The sequence below is a fragment of the Macrobrachium rosenbergii genome, chromosome 54, assembly GCF_040412425.1.
Source record: "Macrobrachium rosenbergii isolate ZJJX-2024 chromosome 54, ASM4041242v1, whole genome shotgun sequence".
NCBI lineage: Eukaryota > Metazoa > Arthropoda > Malacostraca > Decapoda > Palaemonidae > Macrobrachium > Macrobrachium rosenbergii.
This window is the reverse complement of record NC_089794.1, coordinates 25,550,865-25,578,197: the sequence shown is the minus strand read 5'-3', so window position 1 is coordinate 25,578,197 and position 27,333 is coordinate 25,550,865. Positions and strand designations below refer to the sequence as shown.

The 27,333-nt window shown below is 35.1% G+C and overlaps 1 protein-coding gene across 1 annotated transcript; it reads left to right on the top strand.

The window, feature by feature from the left end:
* The first annotated feature begins 949 nt into the window (after positions 1-949).
* LOC136834890 (juvenile hormone esterase-like) lies at positions 950-26,919 on the top strand. The gene is given in 15 exon segments (XM_067097711.1): positions 950-1,057; positions 12,509-12,690; positions 13,213-13,384; positions 15,214-15,364; positions 15,619-15,768; positions 15,974-16,047; positions 16,242-16,356; positions 16,750-16,940; positions 17,937-18,117; positions 19,008-19,100; positions 20,867-20,970; positions 22,472-22,634; positions 23,414-23,534; positions 24,285-24,419; positions 25,586-26,919. Coding segments are annotated over 14 exon segments (2,046 nt in total). The 5' UTR covers positions 950-1,057; the 3' UTR covers positions 25,800-26,919.
* Positions 26,920-27,333: the final 414 nt, after the last annotated feature.

The window sequence follows — 27,333 nt, the reverse complement described above, 5'->3', positions numbered from 1 at the left end:
AGAGAATGAAGCAATAGGTAATAAATATATAGATACTACTTCTCACTATCTTCATATTCTTTCATTTGGATTTTAGGCTTTGCAGTGAAAAGCGTATCCAAAAAGTGAGAAGAATTCAAGACGTGAAGAAGGCATTGTGGTTATTTCCGTTGGTAATAAGTTTAGATAATTTCTGAATAATTGGAGCCTGTGTTCATGAAAAAATAAAAAAAAATGCTTTAGGAATAGAGAAGAAATATTATTCAGAAAAAAAAACTGAGTTTCATTACTCATTCTGAATAATGTCTACCATGACTACTGATAAAACTTGTCAGATCTCAGCTTACTGCTGTTTCATATAAACAATTGTATGGACTATTTTATAATTGATGAACCACTTTAGGGGCTTCTAAATTACAAGGAGAAGTTATATGCCATCTTTGCAACGTGTATACATGAAAGTCATTGTAAATAAGTGCCTCCACTTCACCATAACAGTTCAGCAATAGTCCAAAGGGGAAAATATTATTTCGTATATTTTATAACCGGCTGACATCAAACACTTATTGACTTCTAATTTTAGCCATCATTTCAAGCCTTTCCTGAAGTATTGATACGATTTCCATTAATTTCTTGACGCATGAAGAGCTTTTCAAAGAGACTTATCATTAAGCCATTTTTTTAACCTTGTAACTCTTCAAAAAAATTTAAAAATAAATCACAGATCAATACCAGCAAAAAATATATCAGGTTCTTGTAATTTTAATAGAGCTCAATTTTGGTAAAAGTGGAGACTAAAATAGTCTTTATGTAGAGTCAGAATAAGGACTAAGTTTCTTCGAATTAATGATACTTTTAGCCCTATTTAGACATTCAGCTTTCTTGACGTGTACTGATTTTGGTAGATTGGAGAGCAGCCAATGGGATTAGCCAGATTAGCGACAGCCAATCAGTGTTAAGCTTGAAAAGAGAGAGAGAGTGTGTGAGTGAGTGAAACGGGAGTGGTCGAGGAGGCCTGATAAATTTGCTGGTCATGTAGACATTACGAAGGAAGGAGTTGAACAGTCAACATTTCAAGGTACGTTCTGCTTTATAATTGGTTTAAATGGTTTCAGAAATGTACATATGCCACAGTTTTGTTTTGTTTTGCATTATCTAGGTTCTAGGTATGTAGAGAAACTATATATATATATATATATATATATATATATATATATATATATATATATATATATATATATATATATATATATATATATATATGTATATATATATATAAACATCTTTTTCTTTCTGAATACCAGGGTCCTTGGTTCCAATAACTCTGCCATTTATCTAGTCACCTCTTCTATTGCACCCCTTCCCTTTTTTCTCCCACTACTTTCCATCAGCCATCATCCACCATTCTCTCCACATGACTGAACCATCTGAAAACACTGATCAGTTTCTAATCTACCTGTCTCCACATCTCTCATACTTTCAGTTCTTATTAGATCAAATATACACCCAAAATTAAATATTATCACGACGGATATTTCTGGCTTATGGAATGTTAGTACTAAAAATTCTAAGGTATTATAAATAATAATAATAATAATAATAATAATAATAATAATAATAATAATAATAATAATAATAATAATAATAATAATAATAATAATACAAACTGTCAATGATATGATGTACCCTAAGGTGCAGGCCTATTGTCAGCCTCTAATCACAGGGGATTTTCCAAAACGTTTCGCCAGATATTTCCTCATTAAGAAGCACTTTGCCATTTCCAAAGGCTAATACAATAACGACTCGGCTTGCCAGACACTTTAGGTGTCTGGCCTTGCTGATAAGTGACCAAATCCACTTAGGCAACAAAGGCTCTACACTATAGCCTGATCTTCAATATTATTCAGATATCTTACAGTTCTCCTTTCGTTTTAACACATTTTTATCTGTTTATCAATTTCATTTATTTTCTTTGCTTTTTTAATAAGTGAGGTCTCTCCTTTCTGTATTTCCCTTTACTTCCTTGTCAGGCAGTAACGTAATTTTAAAGTAAATTTTCTTTGTTTTGCCTTTTTGCACTGATGGCTTTAATTTTTCTATTGTTTGCAATTTTGTAAAACTAAGTTAAGTTAGGTATTTTGCTGTTGGTTTTATGTTAATTTATATTTTGGTTAAATGTATGGTTAATTTGCTTTGGTTGAAAAGCTTAAGTTTTTGTGGCGCCATCTATTGAGTGCAGTTTTAAGTGGCCTTCCTCAGTGTTTTTTTTTGCTTCCTTGCCAAATTTGTAACTCTGTTTATTTTTCTTTATGGTGACTGGGAGTGTTGTAAGGAGAGGTGACTTGTGGCTCTCCTAAAGTATTCTTGGGAGTCTAGTTCAAGGCCGTTGAAGACTCTGGCGCTGCTGATCTGTCTGCTGTTGTGGATTATATATACATCTCTTCCTATTGTGAAGATTTCTCGCTTGTTCTCGGAGAACAACAATCTGCTAGTATTGAGCTGCTTCTTAATGTAAAAGGCAGTTATGTATATGGAGCTACATGGAGTACGACGTGCAACTGTGTTTTGAGTGACCTACTGGCTTAATCTTGACGTTAGCAGTTGTGTGTACATCTGGGCTCAAGAGCCTCTTTTCATCTTTTATGGATGTATCCACAGTATCAGCACCAGAGTGGCCTTGTTGGAGCAAGTAGGGTGTCTTCTCTCAGGTAAGAGGAACATCCTCTGTATATTTGGCGTGAGCTGTAGACTCAAGTGTTAGTATCTACCAACTGTTTTGAAGGGCAGTTCTTCTGATGAGAGTGACGTTCTGTGGCAGTTTTTGTTGAGCGGTTTATAGACTCATCTGTATTAGTACTGGTCTGTGTCAACGTACCAAAACATTGATCTTCAGCTACACCTTAAACAGGGTGTAATTATAGTCTTCAAGTGTGTGTTTATGTTTATTATGAAAATTGTTCAAGGTATATTATGAGACTGTGTCATGAGTGTATAAATTAATATTAAGGTTTAGATTTTTATATCTTAGGTAGGATTATTATTTCTTTTGTATGTCCTTCCACTTCTTTCCTTTCTATTTAGTAATAGGCTAGCGTGGTGGGTAATTTTTGGGTCCCTTATTAACATTAAGATTTGGTTTCTTCACTATGAGTAGGGTTTAGCTTTAGTTATAGGTGACTCTTGAGTTATTTGATGGTATTTTTGTAATTTATCAATTTATTACTTTTTGTGAGCCATCAGTGTTTGTGCATTTACTGTGCAATAAATATTGTGAAATTTTTGCCTATGTGTCTTTCTGGTTTTTCCTCACCTACTGATTTGTGTTTTTGTCACTGGATTTGAGATTAAAATAAAAGAACCCGTTATGGCTTCCTCCTAGAGGGAGTTCGTAACAAATTTTATGACCGTGACAGGATCCAGGACAAACACAATCGGTGGTACGAGTTGTCAGACTGTGCTCTGGGTGAGATTTATCAATATTTATTTTTGTTGTGCCTCATCACCTTCCTTCTTTTCCTTTTCACTATGGCTGATGTAGAGTTTAACCCCGTTGAATATTTAGCTTCTGAGGATTGTATTAGGTATTTGAGTGCTTTGACTAAAGAAAATTTGAAAGCTTGTGCTAGGTCGTTAGGCATTTCTTTAACAAATAGGGAATTGAAAAAGGATGTATACAAGTTAGTAAAGAATAGGCTGAGTGAGCTTAAACAAACTGCTGATGAATTAATTAGTGAAAGCATGAGTGAGTCTGATGTAGAAGGGGCTCCGGGATTGAGTCTTTTTCAGGATCCGCCCCACTGTGGAGTGATTTTTGAAGGGTACGGCAGTCTGCCTGATAATAAAAGTCAGACTGAGCGGGTTCCTCAGACTGATAACGTTTGTCCGGCTGTTCCTACTCGTTCGGCCAAAGTGGAAAATGAGCCACTAGTAAAGGATTTCCAGAGCATGTTGGAGCTAAAGAAGTTAGAGTTCGAGGAGTTGGAGAGAATCAGAGCACATGAAAGAGCGATGCTTGGCATGAAGTTAGAGTTGGCCAAGATCCAACAAGGTAAGGAGTTTGTGAGTACCCCCATCCATGAAGATATCGGGGAAAAGTTTAGTTTTGGGGATGCTCTAAAACTTGTACCTTGTTTTACTGAGGAGAACGTGCCTGAATTCTTTAAGGCTTTTGAAAGGGTTGCTTCCAGGTTGTCTTGGCCTAGGGAGGTCTGGACAGTGTTGATTCAATGTCGCTTGCTGGGCAAGGCTCAGAAGGTTTATAATGCCATAGAGGAGCAAGTATCTCGGGATTATGAGAAAGTGAAAGCTTTGATATTAAAAGCTTATGATTTGGTTCCTGAGGCCTACAGGCAGAGGTTTAGGAATTTTAACAAAACCCCGAACATGACTTTTGTAGAGTTTGCTCGTGTAAAGCAAGAACATTTTGATGATTGGCTCAAGAGTCGCCAAGTAACTACTTTGGCGGCCTTGAAGGAATTGATATTGATTGAAGATTTTAAAAAATCGTGTGCTAAAGATTTAAGAGTGCATTTAGAAGACTTGAAGGTGACCTCTTTTCCCAGAATTGCTCAGTTGAGTGATGAATATATATTGACCCATAAGGTTGGTACTGAGAACTTCAGGGGTAATTTCCCTGTGGTCAAGGGTAACTGGGAGAGTAGAAAGAGAATGTACTTTAACCAAAATAATTCTAATTTCCAGGGTCCTAATAATAATTCTAATTTCCAGGGTCCTAATAATAATTCTAATTTCCAGGCTAACTCTAAAGCAAATTCCAATTTTCAGGTAAAAAATCAACCAAAAAGTAATCCCAGTGGTAATTTTGTAAATAGGAATTTTGCAAAAACTGATAATGCTCATTCTAGTCGTACTATAACTAGTGGTGTGGGAAGTAGTAGAACCTGTTATTGGTGTAACAAGATAGGACATACCCAGGCTAAGTGTTTTGCTCAGAGTTATCTACAGAGGCAGGCTACTACCCCATTGCTTTGGTGAATCAAGTTAAGGCTTCTCAACATTCTATAGAGAACGAGGAAAATGGTAACAAAGGTAATAAAGAGAAAGATTCCCCCATGTGACTGTCATTTAATAAGTATATTTGGCCAGGTAAGCTGAGATTTGAGAAGGAAGTTATAGATGTAAAATTTTGAGGGACACAGGTGCTGCTCGGTCTTTATTGTTGAGAAGTAGGTTACCTCTTAACGTGAAGATCGCTAACTATATTATTTTAAGTGGTTTTCCTGATACTGTTGTGTCGGCTCCTGTGGTTGAAGGAGAGATTGACATATCGGGTGTTGTAAAGAGTATTAATCTGGCCATTGTTGATAAACTACCTATTCCTGAGATAGATGGTATCCTAGGAAATGACTTGTGTAATGTGGGGGGACGAGAATTGTTCCCTATTTTAACCTTAAATAAATTACCAATTGCTGTAACTACTCGCTCCCAGAAAAAAGGGCGTAACCTCTTGATGGACGGAGAGGATTTACATTTAGACCCTGTACAAGTAGATGTAGCAGTAGGAAGGCTCGAGTCTGTAGGAAGTAGTGATAGTAGTAAGGTAGTTAGAGCATGGGATAGGGCTGATTTTATAAGAGCTCAGCATGATGAATTTGATGTGGAAATAACTAAGGGGGATGATGTTTCTAAGCCATGTTTTGTATCAGAGAGAGGATTATTGTGTAGATTAAGCTGTTCTGCTCTTATGGAATCCTCTGAGTACCATAAGCAGATTTTAGTTCCTAAACAATTCAGAGACGAATTGCTGCAGTCAGCTCATGAGGATCCTTTCTCGGGACATTTTGGGGTAACGAAAACTTTTAAGAGATTAACCAAGCTGTTTTGGTGGCCTAATATGAGAAGGTGTATTAAGCAGTTCTTGCGAACTTGTGAGACGTGCCAGGTCATGGGTAAACCCAATCAGGTATTGCGCAAGGCTCCGTTAAAACCCATCCCTGCAATTGGTGAACCTTTTTCAGAGATTGTCATTGATGTTGTTGGTCCTTTACCTAGAACCCAGTCGGGATATATGTATTTATTAACGGTGATGGATAGAGCTTCTCGGTTCCCAGAGGCTTTCCCTCTTAGGAAAGTAACGTCAAAAGCTGTCTGGGAGAAGTTAGTAGAATATTTTGTCGTTATGGGTTACCTTGTACCATTCAATCAGATCGCGGTACTAATTTTTACTTCTAAGTACTTTCAGGACAGGTGTGCTGAACTGGCCATTCAGCACATCACCAGTGTCCCATACCATCCTGAAAGTCAAGGGGTTGTGGAAAGGTTCCATCAAACCCTAAAAGTATAATTGGTAAGTACTGTTATGAACGGGAGAGTAGTTGGGATAAGGAATTACCTTATGCATTATTTGCCTTAAGAACTCACCCAAATGAATCTACTGGTGTTTCTCCTTTCAGATTGGTGTATGGTCATGAGGTTCGAGGTCTTTTGGAAGTGTTATTTGAAGTGTTGATTGGGGGACGAAAACAAATTCAAAATTTAAATATATTTTTATCTAATTTGAAAAATAAATTGAGTGGTGCCTGGAAGTTTGCCCAGGATAATTTGCAAGCTTCCCAGGCTAGTATGAAAATATTCCATGATCGCAAGGCAGTAAGTCGTTCTTTCGAATCTGGAGATCTGGTTCTGGTTTTAGATATGGACCCTGATAGTTTTCTGAAACCCAGATTTAAAGGTCCATGGAAGGTAATAAGAAAGGTGTCTGACCTTAATTATGAATTGGATTCTCCAGGTTCTACTAGAAAGAGTAGAATTTTTCACATTAATAGATTAAAGAAATATGAAGGTAGAAATCCAGATCCTTTAAATATTGTTTATGAAATACCATGTCCTCTAGTTACTGTATTTTCTAAGGTTGATGATCCTGATAATGAGGTTGATAACCATGTATCTGTAGAGAATTTAAAAACTAATGTTGAGATTTTTAATAAGGCTAATGTTTTGTTGGAGCATCTGGATGAAGTCCAGAAGAAAGACTTGTTATATTTGATAAAGTCTTTTCCAGAAGTGTTTAGAGAGACTCCAGGGCTTACTTCATGGCTTGAACATGATGTTGAAGTAGGTGATGCTCATCCAGTAAAGCAGGCTCCTTACCGCTTGAACCCAGAAAAAGCCAAAGTAGTTGAGAAGGAGGTGCAGTATATGCTGGACCACGATCTTATTCAACCCAGCTCAAGTCCGTGGAGTTCTCCTATAGTTCTGGTAAAAGAAACCTGACGGTGACTATAGAATGTGTGTTGACTACCGTAGAGTTAATCAGGTAACCAAGAGTGACAGTTTCCCTCTTCCTCGGATTGAAGATTTAATAGACCGAATAGGGAATGCCAAGTTTGTAACTAAATTAGACTTATTGAAGGGTTACTGGCAGGTGCCATTGTCTCACAGGGCCCGTGAGATTTCGGCATTTGTCACCCCAAATGGGTTGTATGAATGTAAGGTGATGCCTTTTGGTTTGAAAATGCAGCTTGTGCGTTCCAGCGCCTTATGAATAGGGTGATATGCGGGCTGGAAGGTACCGAAATATATATTGACGACTTGGTGGTATACAGTCAGGACTGGAAAACCCATGTTGAAAGGTTAAGAAAACTGTTTCAGGTTTTAAGAAAGGCTGGTTTGGTTGTAAATATCAAAAGTGTGAGTTTGGTAAGGCTGTAGTGACCTATCTTGGTCATGAGGTTGGTCTGGGGAAGGTTGCTCCTAAACATGCTAATATTGAGGTTATAGCCAACCTTCCTCAGCCGTGTAATGTCCGTGGTGTCCGCAAAATTCTTGGCATGTTAGGGTATTACAGGAGGTTCGTGAAGAATTTTGCTGACATCGCCCAGCCTTTAACTAATCTATTGAAAAAGAACACTAAGTTTTTGTGGAGTACGGAGTGTGAAAAAGCATTTAATAAGTTGAAATCGGTATTAGTCTCGGAACCAATTCTTAGCTCTCCAAATTTTAATAAACCTTTTGTTTTGGCTGTGGATGCCAGCGACGTGGGCATTGGAGGAGTCCTGTTTCAGAGAGATGATAAGGGGGAAATGCACCTGTATCTTACTTCAGTAAAAAGTTACTTCCGGCCGAAAGAAAGTACTCCACCATAGAGAAGGGAAGCTTTGGCTCTGGTGAAGAGCGTATCCCATTTTTCCATTTATTTGTCTAGTTCTCTCCAGGTTGAAGTGTTGACGGACCATAACCCACTGGTGTTCATAAATAAGATGAAGGAGCAAATCAAAGGATTCTGCGATGGGCACTTCTCCTTCAGGAATATAACCTGGTCTTCCAACATATAAAAGGAGTGGACAACAAGATCCCCGATGCACTTTCTAGGATGTGACGTGCTGGCTGTGATGCCGATCCTGATTTTCTAATTTCCTTTTCAGATGGTGTATAGGCTATTAATGTATTCTAATGTTGTTATTGCTTATTTTTGTGCAATCCCGGAGTTCCCTGTTTTTTTTTTTTTTTTGAGCAGTTAGATTAAGTAGTCCTAGTGTGAGTGTTTTTGTTTGTCATGTTTACTTTATCTTATATTTTCGTATTAGGTTTAAAAAAATTAATTTTCCTGTTTAGTCAAATTAATTTTTTTCGTTGAGGAGGAAGGTGTCAGGCAGTAACGTAATTTTAAAGTAAATTTTCTTTGTTTTGCCTTTTTGCACTGATGGCTTTAATTTTTCTATTGTTTGCAATTTTGTAAAACTAAGTTAAGTTAGGTATTTTGCTGTTGGTTTTATGTTAATTTATATTTTGGTTAAATGTATGGTTAATTTGCTTTGGTTGAAAAGCTTAAGTTTTTGTGGCGCCATCTATTGAGTGCAGTTTTAAGTGCGGCCTTCCTCAGTGTTTTTGCTTCCTTGCCAAATTTGTAACTCTGTTTATTTTTCTTTATGGTGACTGGGAGTGTTGTGAGGAGGTGACTTGTGGCTCTCCTAAAGTATTCTTGGAGTCTAGTTCAAGGCCGTTGAAGACTCTGGCGCTGCTGATCTGTCTGCTGTTGTGGATTATATATACATCTCTTCCTATTGTGAAGATTTCTCGCTTGTTCTCGGAGAACAACAATCTGCTAGTATTGAGCTGCTTCTTAATGTAAAAGGCAGTTATGTATATGGAGCTACATGTGGAGTACGACGTGCAACTGTGTTTTGAGTGACCTACTGGCTTAATCTTGACGTTAGCAGTTGTGTGTACATCTGGGCTCAAGAGCCTCTTTTCATCTTTTATGGATGTATCCACAGTATCAGCACCAGAGTGGCCTTGTTGGAGCAAGTAGGGTGTCTTCTCTCAGGTAAGAGGAACATCCTCTGTATATTTGGCGTGAGCTGTAGACTCAAGTGTTAGTATCTACCAACTGTTTTGAAGGGCAGTTCTTCTGATGAGAGTGACGTTCTGTGGCAGTTTTTGTTGAGCGGTTTATAGACTCATCTGTATTAGTACTGGTCTGTGTCAACGTACCAAAACATTGATCTTCAGCTACACCTTAAACAGGGTGTAATTATAGTCTTCAAGTGTGTGTTTATGTTTATTATGAAAATTGTTCAAGGTATATTATGAGACTGTGTCATGAGTGTATAAATTAATATTAAGGTTTAGATTTTTTATATCTTAGGTAGGATTATTATTTCTTTTGTATGTCCTTCCACTTCTTTCCTTTCTATTTAGTAATAGGCTAGCGTGGTGGGTAATTTTGGGTCCCTTATTAACATTAAGATTTGGTTTCTTCACTATGAGTAGGGTTTAGCTTTAGTTATAGGTGACTCTTGGAGTTATTTGATGGTATTTTGTAATTTATCAATTTATTACTTTTTGTGAGCCATCAGTGTTTGTGCATTTACTGTGCAATAAATATTGTGAAATTTTTTGCCTATGTGTCTTTCTGGTTTTTCCTCGCACCTACTGATTTGTGTTTTTGTCACTGGATTTGAGATTAAAAAAATAAAGAACCTGTTATGGCTTCCTCCTAGAGGGAGTTCGTAATGAACACCTTAATATTCTTTGGGAGTCTGAATTTCAAGTCAGTGGCTCCTTTAGTGGGCTTGTTCCATATGAATAGGGTTCATGTTCTGAATAATAATAAATAATAATAATAATAATAATAATAATAATAATAATAATAATAATAATAATAATAATAATAAGAATAATCTTGAATTTCAGGTCAATGGCCCCTTTGGTGGGCTTGTTCCATATGAATAGGGTTCATGTTCTGAATAATAATAATAATAATAATAATAATAATAATAATAATAATAATAATAATAATAATAATAATAATAATAATAATAATAATAATAATAAATCTTGAATTTCAAGTCAATGGCCCCTTTGGTGGGCTTTTTCCATAAAAATAGGGTTCATCTTCTGAATAATAATAATAATAATAATAATAATAATAATAATAATAATAATAATAATAATAATAATAATAATTACTGACCTAACCTAACCTGTACTTCACACTTAAAACATTCAGTTTGAGAGGGATATAAAAAAATGTATCACATCCAAAATGGCAGCATGTGAAACGAGTAAAAACTGCGCCGAAGTGTCTTCGGCGCAATCGAGTTCTCTGTACAGCAAATAATGCTGTATGAGCCGCGGCCCACGAAACTAACTTTCAGCCACGGCCCGGTTGTGGCCTGTCCTATAGCGTTGCCAGACGCACGATCATGGGTAATTTTAATCTTAATTAAAATTTTTAAAAACTATTGAGGCTAGAGGGCTGCAAATTAGTATGTTGCTCATCCACCCTCCAATCATCAAACATACCAAATTGCAGCCCTCTAGCCTACGTAGTTTTTATTTTATTCAAGGTTAAAGTTAGCCATAATCGTGCGTCTGGCAACGCTATAGTTGCCAACAACACAGGCCACCACCGGGCCGTGGCTGAAAGTTTCATAGGCCGCGGCTGGGAGTTTCACACAGCATTATTCGCTGTACAGAAAACTCGAAGAAACTACGGCGCAATTTGTACTTGTTTATTTTTACGTTCCCTGAGAAATGATTGTCATCTTCGAAGACTCCTTAAGATTAATCCCTTATCACTTAGATTACCCAAACCTTGATCTGAGATCAAAGTAAACAGTGGTTTTATCGAGGATTATCAGCGATAATATAAATTTTCTTAAATACTGGGCTTTATCTTGAAAGTCACTACAAGCCACGTTTGAGTAAAACTTATATCTGAAGGATTTATTTTCTTCTCTTTCCTTCTCGTGTTGGTATTAATATTTTGCGAATGATGTAGATTTATGAATGGGTAAAACCCCCATTGCCACCTCACCCATATCCCTCCCCAAGACTCCCCCTCCCCATCACTTCATTGGCGGGGTGGGTAGAGCTCTTGGTTGGCACGCTGTTGGCCCAGCGTTCGACTCACCGACCAGTCAATGAAGAATTAGAGGATTTTATTTCTGGTGATAGAAATTCATTTCTCGTCACAATGTGGTTCGGATGCCACAATAAGCTGTGGGTCCCGTTGCTAGGTAACCAGTTGGTTCTTAGCCACGTAAAATAATTCTAATCCTTCCGGCCAGCCCTCTCTAGGAGAGCTGTTAATCAGCTCAGTGGTCCGGTTAAACTAAGATATATTTGACTTTTCCCCAGCACTGGCATGTTCTTGGCTCTCTTGATTGGTTCCACCTCCTCTCTTCTCATCACATGGCCATACCATCTCAGGCGAGCTTCCCCAGCCTTCTCCTTTACATTCCATATACCACACATTCTTCTTATATCTTGGTCTTAGCAAGCTGCCTCCTTCAAATCATTTCACATACGACTATCTTTCTGCCTTGCTATTCAAAAAAATATCTCGAACTAGGAAAGGAAAGCATTCTGAAATTAGAAAGTTAAAAGAAACCTCAATGAAACTTTCTTTTTTTTAAGATTATGACGAATGAGCTGGATACAAGACGATGAAAGCTTAGAGCAGATCATCCGCAATTCTGGAATAAGCCATTTTCTATCTTTGTTTTTTTTTTACATATATATTCCATTCCTTTAGGCTCTGGTCAAGAAACCAGGGGTTATCTTGGCATCTACCTTTGTTTGCCTTAGTGACCTCAAAAGACCCAGTTAGTGGGCGTATTCCGATTGGTGACCATATCACCAAGTTTTCCAAATTCTGACTCGTGTCAGAATCTTTGTTCCACAGTTTATGGTTTGAGTTACTTTTCTCAAGGATTCAGTTAATTAATTTAATTTAATTAATTAATTGATTCATCGATCGATCGATTGATTGATTGGTTGATTGTTTGATTTCATGAAATTATGAATTTCAATTAATACTTAATTAATTTAAGGAATTGATTAATTTCGGTTAATGAATGAACGAATGAATGAATGAATTGATTGATTGATTGATTGATTGAAGAGAAATTTACTCCACTCTAACAATCCTCATTCCCCTAGTAGCTTGTAAGTCATTTAATATACTTCTAATACTTCTTCGGCTTACAATATAATAATGTATAGCCTTCAAAAGCAAAAATAATAATAAAAACAATCTTATTGCATAACTTTCCCTTTTCAGATGATTGTCAAATGGCTATTCCTCGCCACTGCACTGGGGCTGCAAGGTGCAATATTAGGCAGCCCTTCCCAGCCCCTCTCGATGTTGCCAAGGGCCAGCCAACAGGATGACTTGCCTGCAGAGAGGCCATTCCCTGTTAATCTTGGCCTAGAAGGAGCCGTGACGGAGGAAGACTGGGACAAGTAATTAGAGTTTCCTTTTTATTAGTTTTAAACCTAATCTATTTATCTGAGTACAGAATCATTTTACCTAATATTGGCTCACTTGACATAACTCCCCCTACCTTACCTAACCTTCTGTTACCTGAGTTTTGCTTTCCCTAATCTCATGTTACCTAAATTAACCATACCTTAATATTTCACTTACAGGAAGGGCTTACTTTACCTAACATATCCTTACCTCACCTAGTCCTCAGTTACCTTACTCTGGCTTTCCCTGATTTCATTTAACCTAAACTATTTCACTCACTAGAATGAACTAAACTCGATATTTCTTCATATATATATATATATATATATATATATATATATATATATATATATATATATATATATATATATATATATATATATATATATATATATGTATATGTGTGTGTGTGTGTGTGTGTGTGGGTGTGTATAATAGAGAGAGAGAGAGAGAGAGAGAGAGAGAGGGAGAGAGAGATCTATATATTCATTTATCATTTCTCTCAAAACACACAGAGCAACGATACACGACGCTCCAGCCCCTCAGATAAAGATCTCCGATTTCATGGGATGTGGCTACGAAGTAACGATCACAGGCAAGACGATGAAGACTATCAAAGACAGGGAGATATACGCCTTCCAGGGACTCCGGTATGCGCAGGCGCCGACTGGGGAACGCAGATTTAAAGTAGGAAGTTCGGGAGTTTTTGGAAGGCAGATTTAAAGTAGGGGGTTTGAATGTTTCTGGAAGGCAGATTGTTTTGAAGGCAAATTTAAAGTAGGAAGTTTGGATGTTTTTGGAAGGCAGATTTAAAGTAGGGGGTTTGAATGCTTCTGGAAGGCAGATTGTTTTGAAGGCAAATTTAAAGTAGGAGGTTGGATGTTTTTGGAGGGCAGATTTAAAGTAAGAAGTTGGGATGTTTTTCGAAGTCAGATTTGAAGTGGGAAGTTTGGATGTTTTTTGAAGGCAAATTTGAAGTGGGAAGTTTGGATGTTTTTTGAAGGCAAATTTGAAGTGGGAAGTTTGGATGTTTTTGGAAGGTAGATTTAAAGCAGTAAGTCTGGATGTTTTTGGAATGGAGATTTCGAGCAGGAAGTTTGAATATATTTGGAAGGCAGATTTAAAGTAGGAAGTTTGGACGTTTTTGGAAGGCGGATTTAAAGTAGGAAATTTGAATGTTTCTGGAAGGCAGATTCAAAGTAGGTGGTTTGGACGTTTTTGGAAGGCGGATTTAAAGTAGGAAGTTTGAATGTTTCTGGAAGGCAGACTGTTTGGAAGACAGATTTAAAGTAGGAAATTTTGATGTTTTTGGAAGGCAGATTCAAAATAGGGAGTTTGGATGTTTTTGGAAGGCAGGTTTTGAGTAGGAAGTTTGAATGTTTCTGGAAGGCAGGTTTTGAGTAGGAAGTTTGAATGCTTCTGGAAGGCAGATTTAAAGTAGGAAGTTTGAATGTTTTTGGTAAGGCCAAGTCAAAGGTGGAAGTTTGGATGCTTTCCAAAGGCAGATTTAAAGTAGGACTTCTGGACGTTTGTGGAAGGCGTAAAGTAGGAAGTTTGAATGTTTCTGGAAGGCAGACTGTTTGGAAGGCAGCTTTAAAATAGGAAGTTTGGTTGTTTTTGGAAGGCAGATTTAAAGTAGGAAGTATGGAGGTTTTTGGAAGGCATATTTAAATTAGGAAGTTCGGGTGCTTTTGGAAGGCAGATTTAAAGTAGGCGGTTTGGACGTTTTTGGAAGGCAGTTCTAAAGTAGGAAGTTTGAATGTTTCTGGAAGGCAGACTGTTTGGAATGCAGATTTGAAATAGGAAGTTTGGATGTTTATGGAAGGCAGATTTGAAGTAAGAAGTCTGGATGTTTTTGGAAGGCAGGTTGTTTGAAAGACAGATTATAGTCAGAGGTTTGGATGTTTTTGGAAGGCAGATTTAAAGCCGGATGTCTGGATGTTTTTGGAAGGCACATTTAAAGTAGGAAGTTTGGATGTTTTTGAAATGCAGATTTAGAGCAGGAAGTTTGAATGTTTTTGGAATGCAGATTTAGAGTAGGACGCTTGGATTTTTTGGAATACAGATTTAGAATAGGAAGTTTGGATGGTTTTGGAACGCAGATTTAGAGTAGGAAGTTTGAATATTTTTGGAATGCAGATTTAGAGTAGGAAGTTCTTATGTTTTGGAAGGCAGTTTTAAAGCAGGATGTCTGGATGTTTTTGGAAGGCAGATTTAAAGTAAGAAGTTTGGAAGCTTTTGGAAGACAGATTTAAAGTAGGAAGTTTGGTGTTTTTGGAAGGCAGATTCAATGTAAGCAGATTAGATGCTTTTGAAATGAGGATTTGAAGTAAGCAGTTTGAATGTTTTTGGAAGGCAGATTTTAAGTAGGAAGTCCGGATGTTATTGTAAGGCAGATTTGAAGCAGGAAGTTTGAATAATCTTGAGCTTTGAAATAGTTTATCTAAGACTATTTACACGCTATACATCAGAGTATTAAACACCATAATTCATAGCCTTATCTTTATTCTTTACAGAAAACCGTACCAATAGGACCATACTTCGTCAATGCCACGACTATCTCAGCTACCCATATGGGGGCCAAATGCCCCCAAATGTCCATGATTGGAGCTGGTGCATCTGGGAAGGAAGATTGCTTGTTCCTGAATATATATACACCTTATGTGAGTACTTATCTTAAGAGAAAACATTACTACCACTTAACTAAAATACAGGACGATACAAATATGTTCTCTCTCTCTCTCTCTCTCTCTCTCTCTCTCTCTCTCTCTCTCTCTCTCTCTCTCTATATATCTATATATATATATATATATATATATATATATATATATATATATATATATATATATATATATATATATATATATATATATATATATTAACTTTGAATACTTAGCAGCATCTTCTAATCTTCCCTTCAGCTACCTGAAAAGGAAAGTCCCTTCCAGTCATGGTGTGGATCCATGGAGGCGCTTTCATCTCAGGAGACGCGTCTCTCTACATGCCAACCCGGCTGTTGGATAAGGACATCATATTGGTGGTCATCCAGTATCGCATAGGATCCTTAGTAAGTATATATATATATATATATATATATATATATATATATATATATATATATATATATATATATATATATATATATATATGCATGTGAAAGCTATTTACTGTAGATTATGAAAACCTTTGAGAAACAATTGAATATTACACAAAAGAGATTATAATAAGGTCACTGATTTTCCCAGTTTATTCACATCATATTCCTATTTTCTGCAGGATTTTTCAGCCTCAATAACGACGATGCCCCTGGAAACGTAGGCCTTTGGGATCAGATTGAAGCTTTGAAATGGGTACGTAGTAATAATATAAATATATATATATATATATATATATATATATATATATATATATATATATATATATATATATATATATAAAACAATATTCCTTTTTACTTCAAACACAAGCATTAATCCTACTCTTATCATATTCCCAGCTGCTAATTCAACGGAGAAAATATATTTTTTTTTATTTTCTTCCGAAGGTTCAAGCTAACATAAAGGGTTTCGGTGGAGATCCGGAAAAAGTGACAGTTTCTGGTGAAAGTGCAGGATCGGCCTCTGTTAATTACCTGCTTCTTTTGAAGGACGAAACGAAAGGTATTAAGGAAATAATAATAATAATAATAATAATAATAATAATAATAATAATAATAATAATAATAATAATAATAATAATAATAATAATAATAGTGAAGAAATACACAGAATCGAGCAGGTTCTCCAAAGATCTCTTTTTGTGTGTGTATATGTATGTATATATATATATATATATATATATATATATATATATATATATATATATATATATATATATATATATATATATATATATATATATATATATACATATTTCTTATATATATTTACATGTACGCCACTCTGGATTTCCTTGTAATTTTAGTGACTCATGTTATTATGAGATTTTCCTGAATATAATAATAATAATAATAATAATAATAATATCAAGCTCATCATTGCACATCATTGCAGGGCTGTTCAGAGGAGTGCTAGCTGAGAGTGGGTCAGCCTTAGACCACTGGTCACTTGACCCTGACCCCGTGACCTCTGCCATACTCATTGCAGAAAGGAACGGTTGCGCAAATGATAGCCTCAAAGATTTATACGACTGCATGATGAAGGTCCCAGCTGATCAGCTGTCAACTGTCATCGCGACTTTCGTTGTAAGTTTACTTATTTTTTTGGACAAACAACATTTAAGAATGTTATAAATACATGTAGGTAACATGACACATACATATTGTAAACAGGTTGCAAACGTGTCAACGACTTTAGGTGAAGAAAGTATATAAATGCTGGATAATTGTATGAAGCACTAGTCGTGACTACCAATATGTCATTCAGTTTGTGTTGGTAACACATATCAAAAACAAGTCACATACATGTCACAAACATGTCACATACATATCACAAACAAGCTGCGAACACGTGAATGACTTTTTGGGAAGAAAGTGTCTTTGGTAAATGCTGGATAATTGCATGAGGTTTTGATAACATGTAACATACATATCACAAACAGGTTGCAAACATGTCAAAAACAGCAAGTATATAATAGTGTATGGTAAATGATTGATAATTGCATGAAGCCCTGGCCGTGAGCAAATATATGCCCTACAGTCTGTGTCAGTAACATGTTGCATACATGTCACAAACAGGTTGCAAACATGTCGACGACTGCGAGTAGAGAAAGTGTCTGGTAAATGATAAATAATTGTATGAAGCACTGGTCATGATCACATATATGCCTAACAGTCTTTGTCTGCAACATGTCGCATACATGTCGCAAACAGGTTGCAAACATGTCGACGACCATTTGCAGAGAAAAAGTCTCTGGTAAATGATGGATAATTGTTTGAAGCACTGGTCATGATCACATATATGTCCTACATTCTTTGTAGGCAACTTGTCTCATACATGTCGCAAACACTTGCAAACATATCGATGACCACATGAAGCACTGGTCATGCCCAAAATATGCCCTACTGTTTGTGTCTGTAACATGTCACATACATGTCATAAACAGGTTGCAAACATGTCGACGACCTATGTGGAGAAAAAGTCTCAGGTAAATGATGGATAATTGTATGAAGCACTGGTCATGCCAGCAAATATGCCCTACAGTCTGTGCCTGTAACATGTCGCATACATATCACAAACAGGGTGAGGACCGAAAAGCAGGGCAGATGGGCTTCCGAGGGGCGGCGCCCGTCGTACAAGATGAGGGCCTGAAGGCTGCTCTGGTGACGAAGCACCCGAAGAAGTATTACGAAGACGGAGATGTAAATGACGTCCCACTTTTCATAGGAGCAAACAAGCACGAGGGAGCGTTTGTGTTTGGAAGTGAGTCTCTCTCTCTCTCTCTCTCTCTCTCTCTCTCTCTCTCTCTCTCTCTCTCTCTCTCTCTCTCTCTTTATTTATATGTATTAACTGAATCACGAAAATATGGAACGTGATGAATATATAAATAAAGGCAATACCATGAAGGAAAGAGAAACGACAGGTGGTGCTAGGCCTTTCGACTTACTGTCCTTTGCTAAGTAAAGGACAGTAAGTTGAAAGGCCTAAGCACCACTCCGTCTCTTCTCTTCCTTCAGTATTGCCTTTATATATATATATATATATATATATATATATATATATATATATATATATATATATATATATATATATATATATATATATATATATATATATATATATATATATATATATATATATATATATATATATATATATATATATATATATATATATATATATATATATATATATATATATATATATATATATATATATATATATATATATATATATATATATATATATATATATATATATATATATATGTATATGTATATATATACATATATACATTACATATAGGCATAATTCTGAATCTAAATACATCTTACACAAGCCTGTTATCAGCAATGTAAGCTAAAAATGCGAAAATTGTAAAAACTGAGAGTTTGAAAACCCAGTCAACTATGTCATATTGTTTCTGTTTGTAAAGTGGTTTTTTATTAAATAAATCAAATAAAATTTCTTAAGGAATGTTTTTTGAATTCATTGTATTAAAACGTTCATTTGAAAGAGTTTTTCTGAAATTGATTTAAATAATGTTTTTTTCAGGGAAGCTTTTTGAATGTATTGAAATGCGAAGATTTTTATGTTTTATTAAAAATAATTTATCTTGGACTGTTTTTTTAAAAATGATGTTTTTGTTACAGTTATGTACTGGGAATTCTTAATACCAAATCACAGGCTTGAAGACGCGGAATATCTGAGAGAAGATATGATGAAAGATCTTCTGCTAACCTTCGGTAAGTATAATATATTTACATGTTTCATTTATGTTGTTGTTCAATGTTTTGGTAGTAAAACTATGAATGAGAACTGTAAAGAATTAGATTTGTAGTAGTGATAGTGCATTCACTATCACAATTGACCCATTCCGAGGGGCGGCGCCCCTCAGAAGCCCATCTGCCTTGCTTTTCGATCCTCACCCTGTTTGTGATATGTATGCAACATGTTACAGACACAGACTGTCGGTCATATTTGTGGGCATGACCAGTGCTTCATACAATTATCCATCATTTACCAAAGACTTTTTCTCCACATACAGTCGTCGACATGTTTGCAACCTGTTTGCGACATGTATAAGACATGTTACTGACAGACTGTAGGACATATAATTATGTGCTCACAACGTGCTTCATGCATTTGTCAATCATTTACCATACACTATCTATACTTGCAGTTTTTGACATGTTTGCTACCTGTTTGTGATATGTATGTTACATGTTCTCAAAACATAGTGAAGGACCTTTTTGTGGCCATGACCAGTGCTTCATGCAATTATCCAGCATTTACCAAAGACACTTTCTTCCCAAACGGTCATTCACTTGTTCGCAACTTGTTTGTGATATGTATGTGACATGTTTGTAAAATGTATGTGACATGTATGTGACTTGTTTATGATATGTATGTGACATGTTTGTAACATATATGTGACATGTATGTGACTTGTTTGTGATATGTATGTGACATGTTTGTAACATGTATGCGACATGTATGTGACTTGTTTTGTCAGTAGTGATAGTAAAAGTATGAATGAGAGTCTATATAGCATTAGATTTGTAGTAGAGATAGTACATCAACTATCACAATTGATCCCTGGTCCTCCTTTCCTGCCGAGAGCGACCAGATTTAATGACTAAGCAGCACCAGTATGCAATGAATGTCCCACGCTGTCCAACTCCTCAGTTCCAGAGGTCTGTTATTTCTCACGCCGTTGCTCTGTGGAACAGCCTCCCTGAAGATGCTGTTCGATTTGAACCTCGAAAGTTCAGGCGAAGATACTATGCCTTAGTACTCTAAAACCGTTTATCTTATATCTTAAGAATCTAATGATTTTTTGATTTGCTTCGTTATCAATTTAATCATTTATCTTGTTTTTCTTTTCTAATAACTGATCTCTTCTTTTTGTACTTCTTGTTATCCTCTGTTGCTTCTTCCAAATGAACACCTTATTCTTTGGATGCTTGCATTACGAATCAATGGCCCCTTTGATGGGTTTGTTCCATATGAATAGGGTTCATCCTCTGAATATAATAATAATAATAATAATAATAATAATAATAATAATAATAATAATAATAATAATAATAATAATAATAATAATAATAATAATAACTGGGTTGTTTTATCTTGATGCTACAAATTCATTGCTTGTACTTGTAAAAGCAACAGACTTTATTTATTCATATTTTGTTTGCCACTTACGCAGTAGTAGTAATAATAATAATAATAATAAATGTCTTGTTATATCTTGATGCAATCCTGTTTTCTTGTTTGTACTTGTAACAGATATTAAGTTTTATATATATATATATATATATATATATATATATATATATATATATATATATATATATATATATATACATACACACACATATATACATACACACAGAGACACACACACACACACACACACACACACATATATATATATATATATATATATATATATATATATATATATATATATATATATATATATTTATTTATTTTCTCACTCATGCAGGAATTGAAGACCCCAGCAATGGGATTGGCGAGGCTCTGAAGGATGACTACGTAGGGGGAAGGGATTTAGCAGACTTCGAAAACGCCACCCCAGGATTGGTTGATGTAAGTGGGGCCAATAACGTTCACTTTTTTTTTTGAAAGAAGAAGATAAAATACACAACATTACGTAACCAAAAGTAGTGTAGATTTGGTGAATATGTTGGAAAGGGTAAGGCAGAAGTAAATTGGCTTATATTAAGTGAGGTTACCTTATTTTGTTACAAAAGAAAAAGTTGGCCAACAATCTTTACTTTTTTGGAAAGAAGAAGATGAAGCACACAACATTATGTAAACAAACTGTCTAAGCTTAGAGTATTCATAGACAAGGGTCAACAGAAGTTAAATTCCATTAAGGAAGTGAGGTTACCTTATTTTGTTACAAAAGAAAAAGTGGGTCAACGGTGTTTACATTTTTTGGAAAGAAGATAAAATACACAACATTATGTAAACAAACTTTGTGTAAGCTTAGAGAATTTATTGACAAGGGTCAACAGAAGTTAAATTCCACTAAGGAAGTGACATTACCCTGTTTTGTTATAAAATAAAAAGTTGGCCAACAATGTTTACTTTTTGGAAAGAAGATAAAATACACAACATTATAAAAAAATCTTTGCGTAAGCTTAGTGTAATTGTTAGCAAAGCTAAACCAGAAGCGAAATGACTTGTTGTAAGTGATATTACCTTATTTTGTTATAAAAGAAAAAGAGAGTTGGATAAATTAACATAATTAATGCAGGATGCATATGTGAAAAGAAAACTTATTGCAGGATGCGCTTGAGAAAATAGAATGATAATGGAGATGATATGTGATTAACACAGGATTGTCTTGTTTGTTGAAAACTAAGAAAGGCAAACCTGTTAAATCTTATGTAAAAGAAATGTGGTGACTTTTCAGGTAATGGAAAGACTGAAGTGGGAATATGTTATGTGGTGGGAAGGCCATTTATAGAGTACACTGGAATTTGTGGCTCTATACGATGGGGTAGTCCAATATACCGTTTTGCTTGCAAGATTCTCTGATGCCAGACGTTTTCATAATAATAATAATAATAATAATAATAATAATAATAATAATAATAATAATAATAATAATAATAATAATAATAACAAAAGTATCTTGCGAAATATGGAAAGAATTTTACCTCACGTTAAGACTGAAACAAGGATCCTTTAGGCAATAGGCGAGCACTACGCTAACCTCCCCAGAGATAATGAAAATTACTGGAACCTACGCCTATAATGTCTGAGGCCTAGGCCTAGTCTTCTCGTATCTCACTCGAATTGTCCCGGGATCAATCTTCGCGTGAGGTAGAATTTTAGCTTTATATGAATGAAAACTATACACAACTGTTTTTAATAGTTAGCTTCCTTTAGGCTATAGAAGAGCACGTACAAACCTTCACAGAGGACATTGAAATTATTGGAACCTGCGCTTAAACCGTTTGCGTCCTAGGCCTAGTGGGCAGTCTTCTCTAACCCGAAACGTCCTGGGATCCATCCATGCATAAAGTAGAAATGTAACTTTGTATGAATGAACACTATAACAAATTGGTGTTTTTAACAGTTAGCAGGGATGCTGTTCCTCAAAGCCGGTGCGTGGGAGACTGCCAAACAGCACGCGAACAAAACCACCTCGAAGACTTTCCTTTACTCTTTTGATTTCGAGTCTGACGATACCATCTTCAAGATCTTCTTCCCGGATTACAAAAACGCTCCATTCAAGCATGGTGGGTGGAAGATGGCGTTTAGTTTTTGTTGCTTAATTACCATAAGTATATATATATATATATATATATATATATATATATATATATATATATATATATATATATATATATATATATATATATATACATATATATATATGAGACCATAAAAACATAAAATGTAGAAAATAAAGGCTACATTTCAGAGACCAAACTGTTTCCCTCCTCAGGAGAGAGACAGTTTGGTCTCTGAAATATAGCCTTTATTTTTCCACACTGAAAAATAAAGGCTATATTTCAGAGACCAACCTGTTTCTCTCCTCAGGAGAGAGACAGTTTGGTCTGTGAAATATAGCCTTTATTTTCCACACTAAAAAATAAAGGCTATATTTCAGAGACCAAACTGTCTTTTATCAGGAGGGCAGACAGTCTTATATCTGATAGCCTTTAATTCTGTTTTAACATATCTGATGGAATTCTGTTTTTATTTCACAGTCATATATATATTTATACATATAGAGAGAGAGAGAGAGAGAGAGAGAGAGAGAGAGAGAGAGAGAGAGAGAGAATCTACTGGCCACTTTTAACCAGATATGTATGTAAATATATATATATATATATATATATATATATATATATATATATATATATATATATATATATATATATATATATATATATATATATATATATATTCTTTACACCAGAACATTGCAGCACCTCACCCAAATTGCGTTCTCTAGTCCTAGATATGGAACCACACTAAAATGATATTTCTTACAATTCTTATTTCTCTGTAGATGGAGTGTGTCATGCGGATGAAATGATGTACATTTATAACCTGCCTGCTTCCCTGGATGAGACACAGTTGAAAGTGAAGGACAAAATGGTGGAGATGTGGACTAACTTTGTCATTTATGGGTATGGAGGATAAGAAGAAATATATTTTATTTACACATTGTTGTCATCATCTAAAATATATGTATACATATATATATATATATGTATGTATATATATATATATATATATATATATATATATATATATATATATATATATATATATATATATATATATATATATATATAACTCAACAGTTATAATCTCGATTAAAAGAGGAAATTTATTAAAAAATATATGGTATATTTGGTTTTTTTAGTCAAGAGTATTACTGTGAATTCTTCTGTAGATAACTGTGAAACACGATATGGTGTTTTTATATTGTGTGTGTGTATAATTGTATATATATTTTTATATACGTATGTATGTATAAATTTCTGACTCACATCAGGATCAAACCCAGGTCTTTCAAATGAAAGACGAGACCGCTTCCAATTAACCCACACAAGCCATGAAAGAAGTTGGAACCTGAGCTGGCAGCGGTTTCATCTTTCAACTGAAAGGCCTGGGTTCGATCCTGATGTGAGTCAGACATTTAGATATATATATATATATATATATATATATATATATATATATATATATATATATATATATATATATATATATATATATATATATATATATATATATATATATATATATATTTATATATATATATATATATATATATATATATATATATATATATATATATATATATATATATATATATATATATATATTTATACACACACAACCCCTCACTTATATTCTTTTGTCTTATACAGAGATCCCACTCCTGACGAGGCTCGTGACAGCTGGTCGAAGTTGAACATTCCGAAGTGGGAATCTTTGAAGACAGGAAATCACCATTATATGTTGATTGAAGAGGAGTGCAGGCTTATGGACGAATATCCAGACAGGTAATGACACTTTGTGTATCTGTGTGTGTATGTGTGTGTGCTTGTGTATGTTTGAGAGAGAAAGAAAAGAGAGAGAGGGGTAAACTGCAATTTTAATTGATATTAAATGAAATGATTCACATTGTCCTATTTTGTAGTCAAGATGAAATTTCAGTTCGTTGGGTTGTAATATGACTGTTTGTGTATGTTTGTATGTGTACGTGTTTGTGTATGTGTGGGAGTGACAGAAAAAGAAAAAAAGAGGGAGATTAAACGTAATTTTCAGTGATATTAAATGAAATGTGTCACATTGTCCTCTGATGTAGTTGTGGAATCTTCAGGTCTCTAAATACTTCAGCGAGGATCGAATTCTTTCTTCATCTCTGCTGACGTCTCCTGAATTTCAGGTGTATCGGTTTTGTTTCCTGTTCCCTCAGATTTATTTACTGATGACCTTTTCCTACAACTCTCTCTCTCTCTCTCTCTCTCTCTCTCTCTCTCTCTCTCTCTCTCTCTCTCTCTCTCTCTCTCTCTCTCCTTTCCAATGGCCTGCTCAGCTAAGCTGCTGCAAAGATTCAAAAATTTACAGCAGGCATTAGGAGAGAATAGTTTACCTGCATGATCGTCCACCTCTCTCTCTCTCTCTCTCTCTCTCTCTCTCTCTCTCTCTCTCTCTCTCTCTCTCTCTCTCTCTCTCTTTCCTTTACAGTGAGCTGCTCAGCTAAGCTACTGTCAAGATCCTATCATTGATAACAGGCATTAGAGGGTAATAGTTTAACTGTATGATCGTCCACCTCTCTCTCTCTCTCTCTCTCTCTCTCTCTCTCTCTCTCTCTCTCTCTCTCCTTTCCAATGAGCTGTTCAGCTAAGTTACTGCCAAGATCCAAAAATTTACAATAGACATTAGGAGAGAATAGTTTACCTGTATGATCGTCCACCTCTCTCTCTCTCTCTCTCTCTCTCTCTCTCTCTCTCTCTCTCTCTCTCTCTCCTCCAGGCTTATTCCCCTTTGGAGCCCTCTTGGGTTTATAGTATTTTGACTTTGTCCATAAGGGTTTTCAGCTGAAGATTTAAGGAAAGAAAATCAATGTGAAAACCTGAGAAGGCAGACATTGGATGAATTGGATGAACTTTAAACATTTTCCACCTCAGATTCTACTTTGAGCAAATATTTTCTTTCATTTCAGGTGGCACATTACTCTCGACGAGGACACAGGAGACAGTTCTTCAACAGTCCCACCATCTTCTACAACCGAAAAATCCAGTGGTCCTACCCAGGAAGAATACGATTTCGTCTCTCAGCAAAGAACAATCTACATGATTTCTATGATAGTGTTCATCGTTACCACAGTGGCTCTTGGAGGGCTGGCCATCTACTTCTTCAGGGCGCGTTCAAGCTAACGGGACTCTTCATCTCTTTTCATATAGGAATATTGTTGGAACAATTTAATGGCCCTTTTATATGAGAATATTGCTGGAACAATTTCATGGCACTTTTCATATAGGAATGTTGTTGGAACAATTTAATGGTACTTTTCATATTGGAATGTTGTTGGAACAATTTAATGCTACTTTTCATATAGGAATATTGTTGGAACAATTTAATGGCATTTTCATATGGGAATATTGCTGGAACAATTCCATGGCACTTTTCATATTAGAATGTTGTTGGAGCAATTTAATGGTACTTTTCATATAGGAATATTGTTGGAACAATTTAATGGCATTTTCATATGGGAATATTGCTGGAACAATTCCATGGCACTTTTCATGTTGGAACAGTTTAATGGCACTTTCATATGGGAATATTGTTGGAACAATTTAATGGCACTTCCATATAGGAATATTATTGGGACAGTTTGATGACACTTTTCAATTAGAATTATTGTTGGAACAGTTTGATGACACTTTTCATATAAAAATATTGTTGGAACAATTTTATGACACTTTCCATATAGGAATATTGTTAGGACAATTTAGCGGCACTTTCATATACGAATATTGTTGGAACAATTTAATGGCACTTTTCATACAGGAATATTATTGGAACACTTTAATGGCACACTTTCATATAGGAATATTCTTGGAACAATTTAGTGACACTCTTCATACGGGAATATTGTTGGAACAATTTCATGGGGATTTTCATATAGGAATATTGTTGGAACAATTTAATGACACTTTTCATGAAGGAATATTGTTGGAACAGTTTAATGACACTTTTCTGTTAGGAATATTGTTGGAACAATTTAATGACACTTTTCAGTTAGGAATATTGTTGGAACAATTTAATGACACTTTTCAATTAGAAATATTATTGGACACTTTTGAATCAGAATTATTGTTGGAACGGTTCATTTGCTTACATTTATAGAACCTGGAGGTTTCAAATTTAAAATTTTAATGTAGTCTACACTACTTTTAAGTACCAGTTTCAGTGTGATTTACAAAAACTATGTTATTTCTAAATTATTATGGTAATACTGATTATTCTGACACTGTGAATATATTCTTCATAAAATTCTTGGTTTTGAATTTGAAAATAGCACTGAAGACTTTTAAGCACATCTAAATTTTCTATTTTAGGCAACTCCTTTCTATATATCACAAAAAAAAAGTAAAACATTATTAGAAACTTCTCTCTAAAGAAGGCTGAACTAAGGTAGTAATTATGAAAATTTTTTTTTGTTTTTGTAGTAATATGCTTACAATATTATAGCATTTTAGTTGAATAAGGTTCAAGAAGGATAGACAATAATCATTGCTTGTTGTAATGGGATTCTCTGTAATATAACAAAGTGAATTTTTCTAATGATTTGTTGTGCATTGGCCAACGTAAGTCATATTAGACCTTTGTCAGGATTTCATACTGAAGGTATGGCTTGCCTATATTGTGTAAAATAAAATAAATTTGCCATAGTAGGCTACATACTTC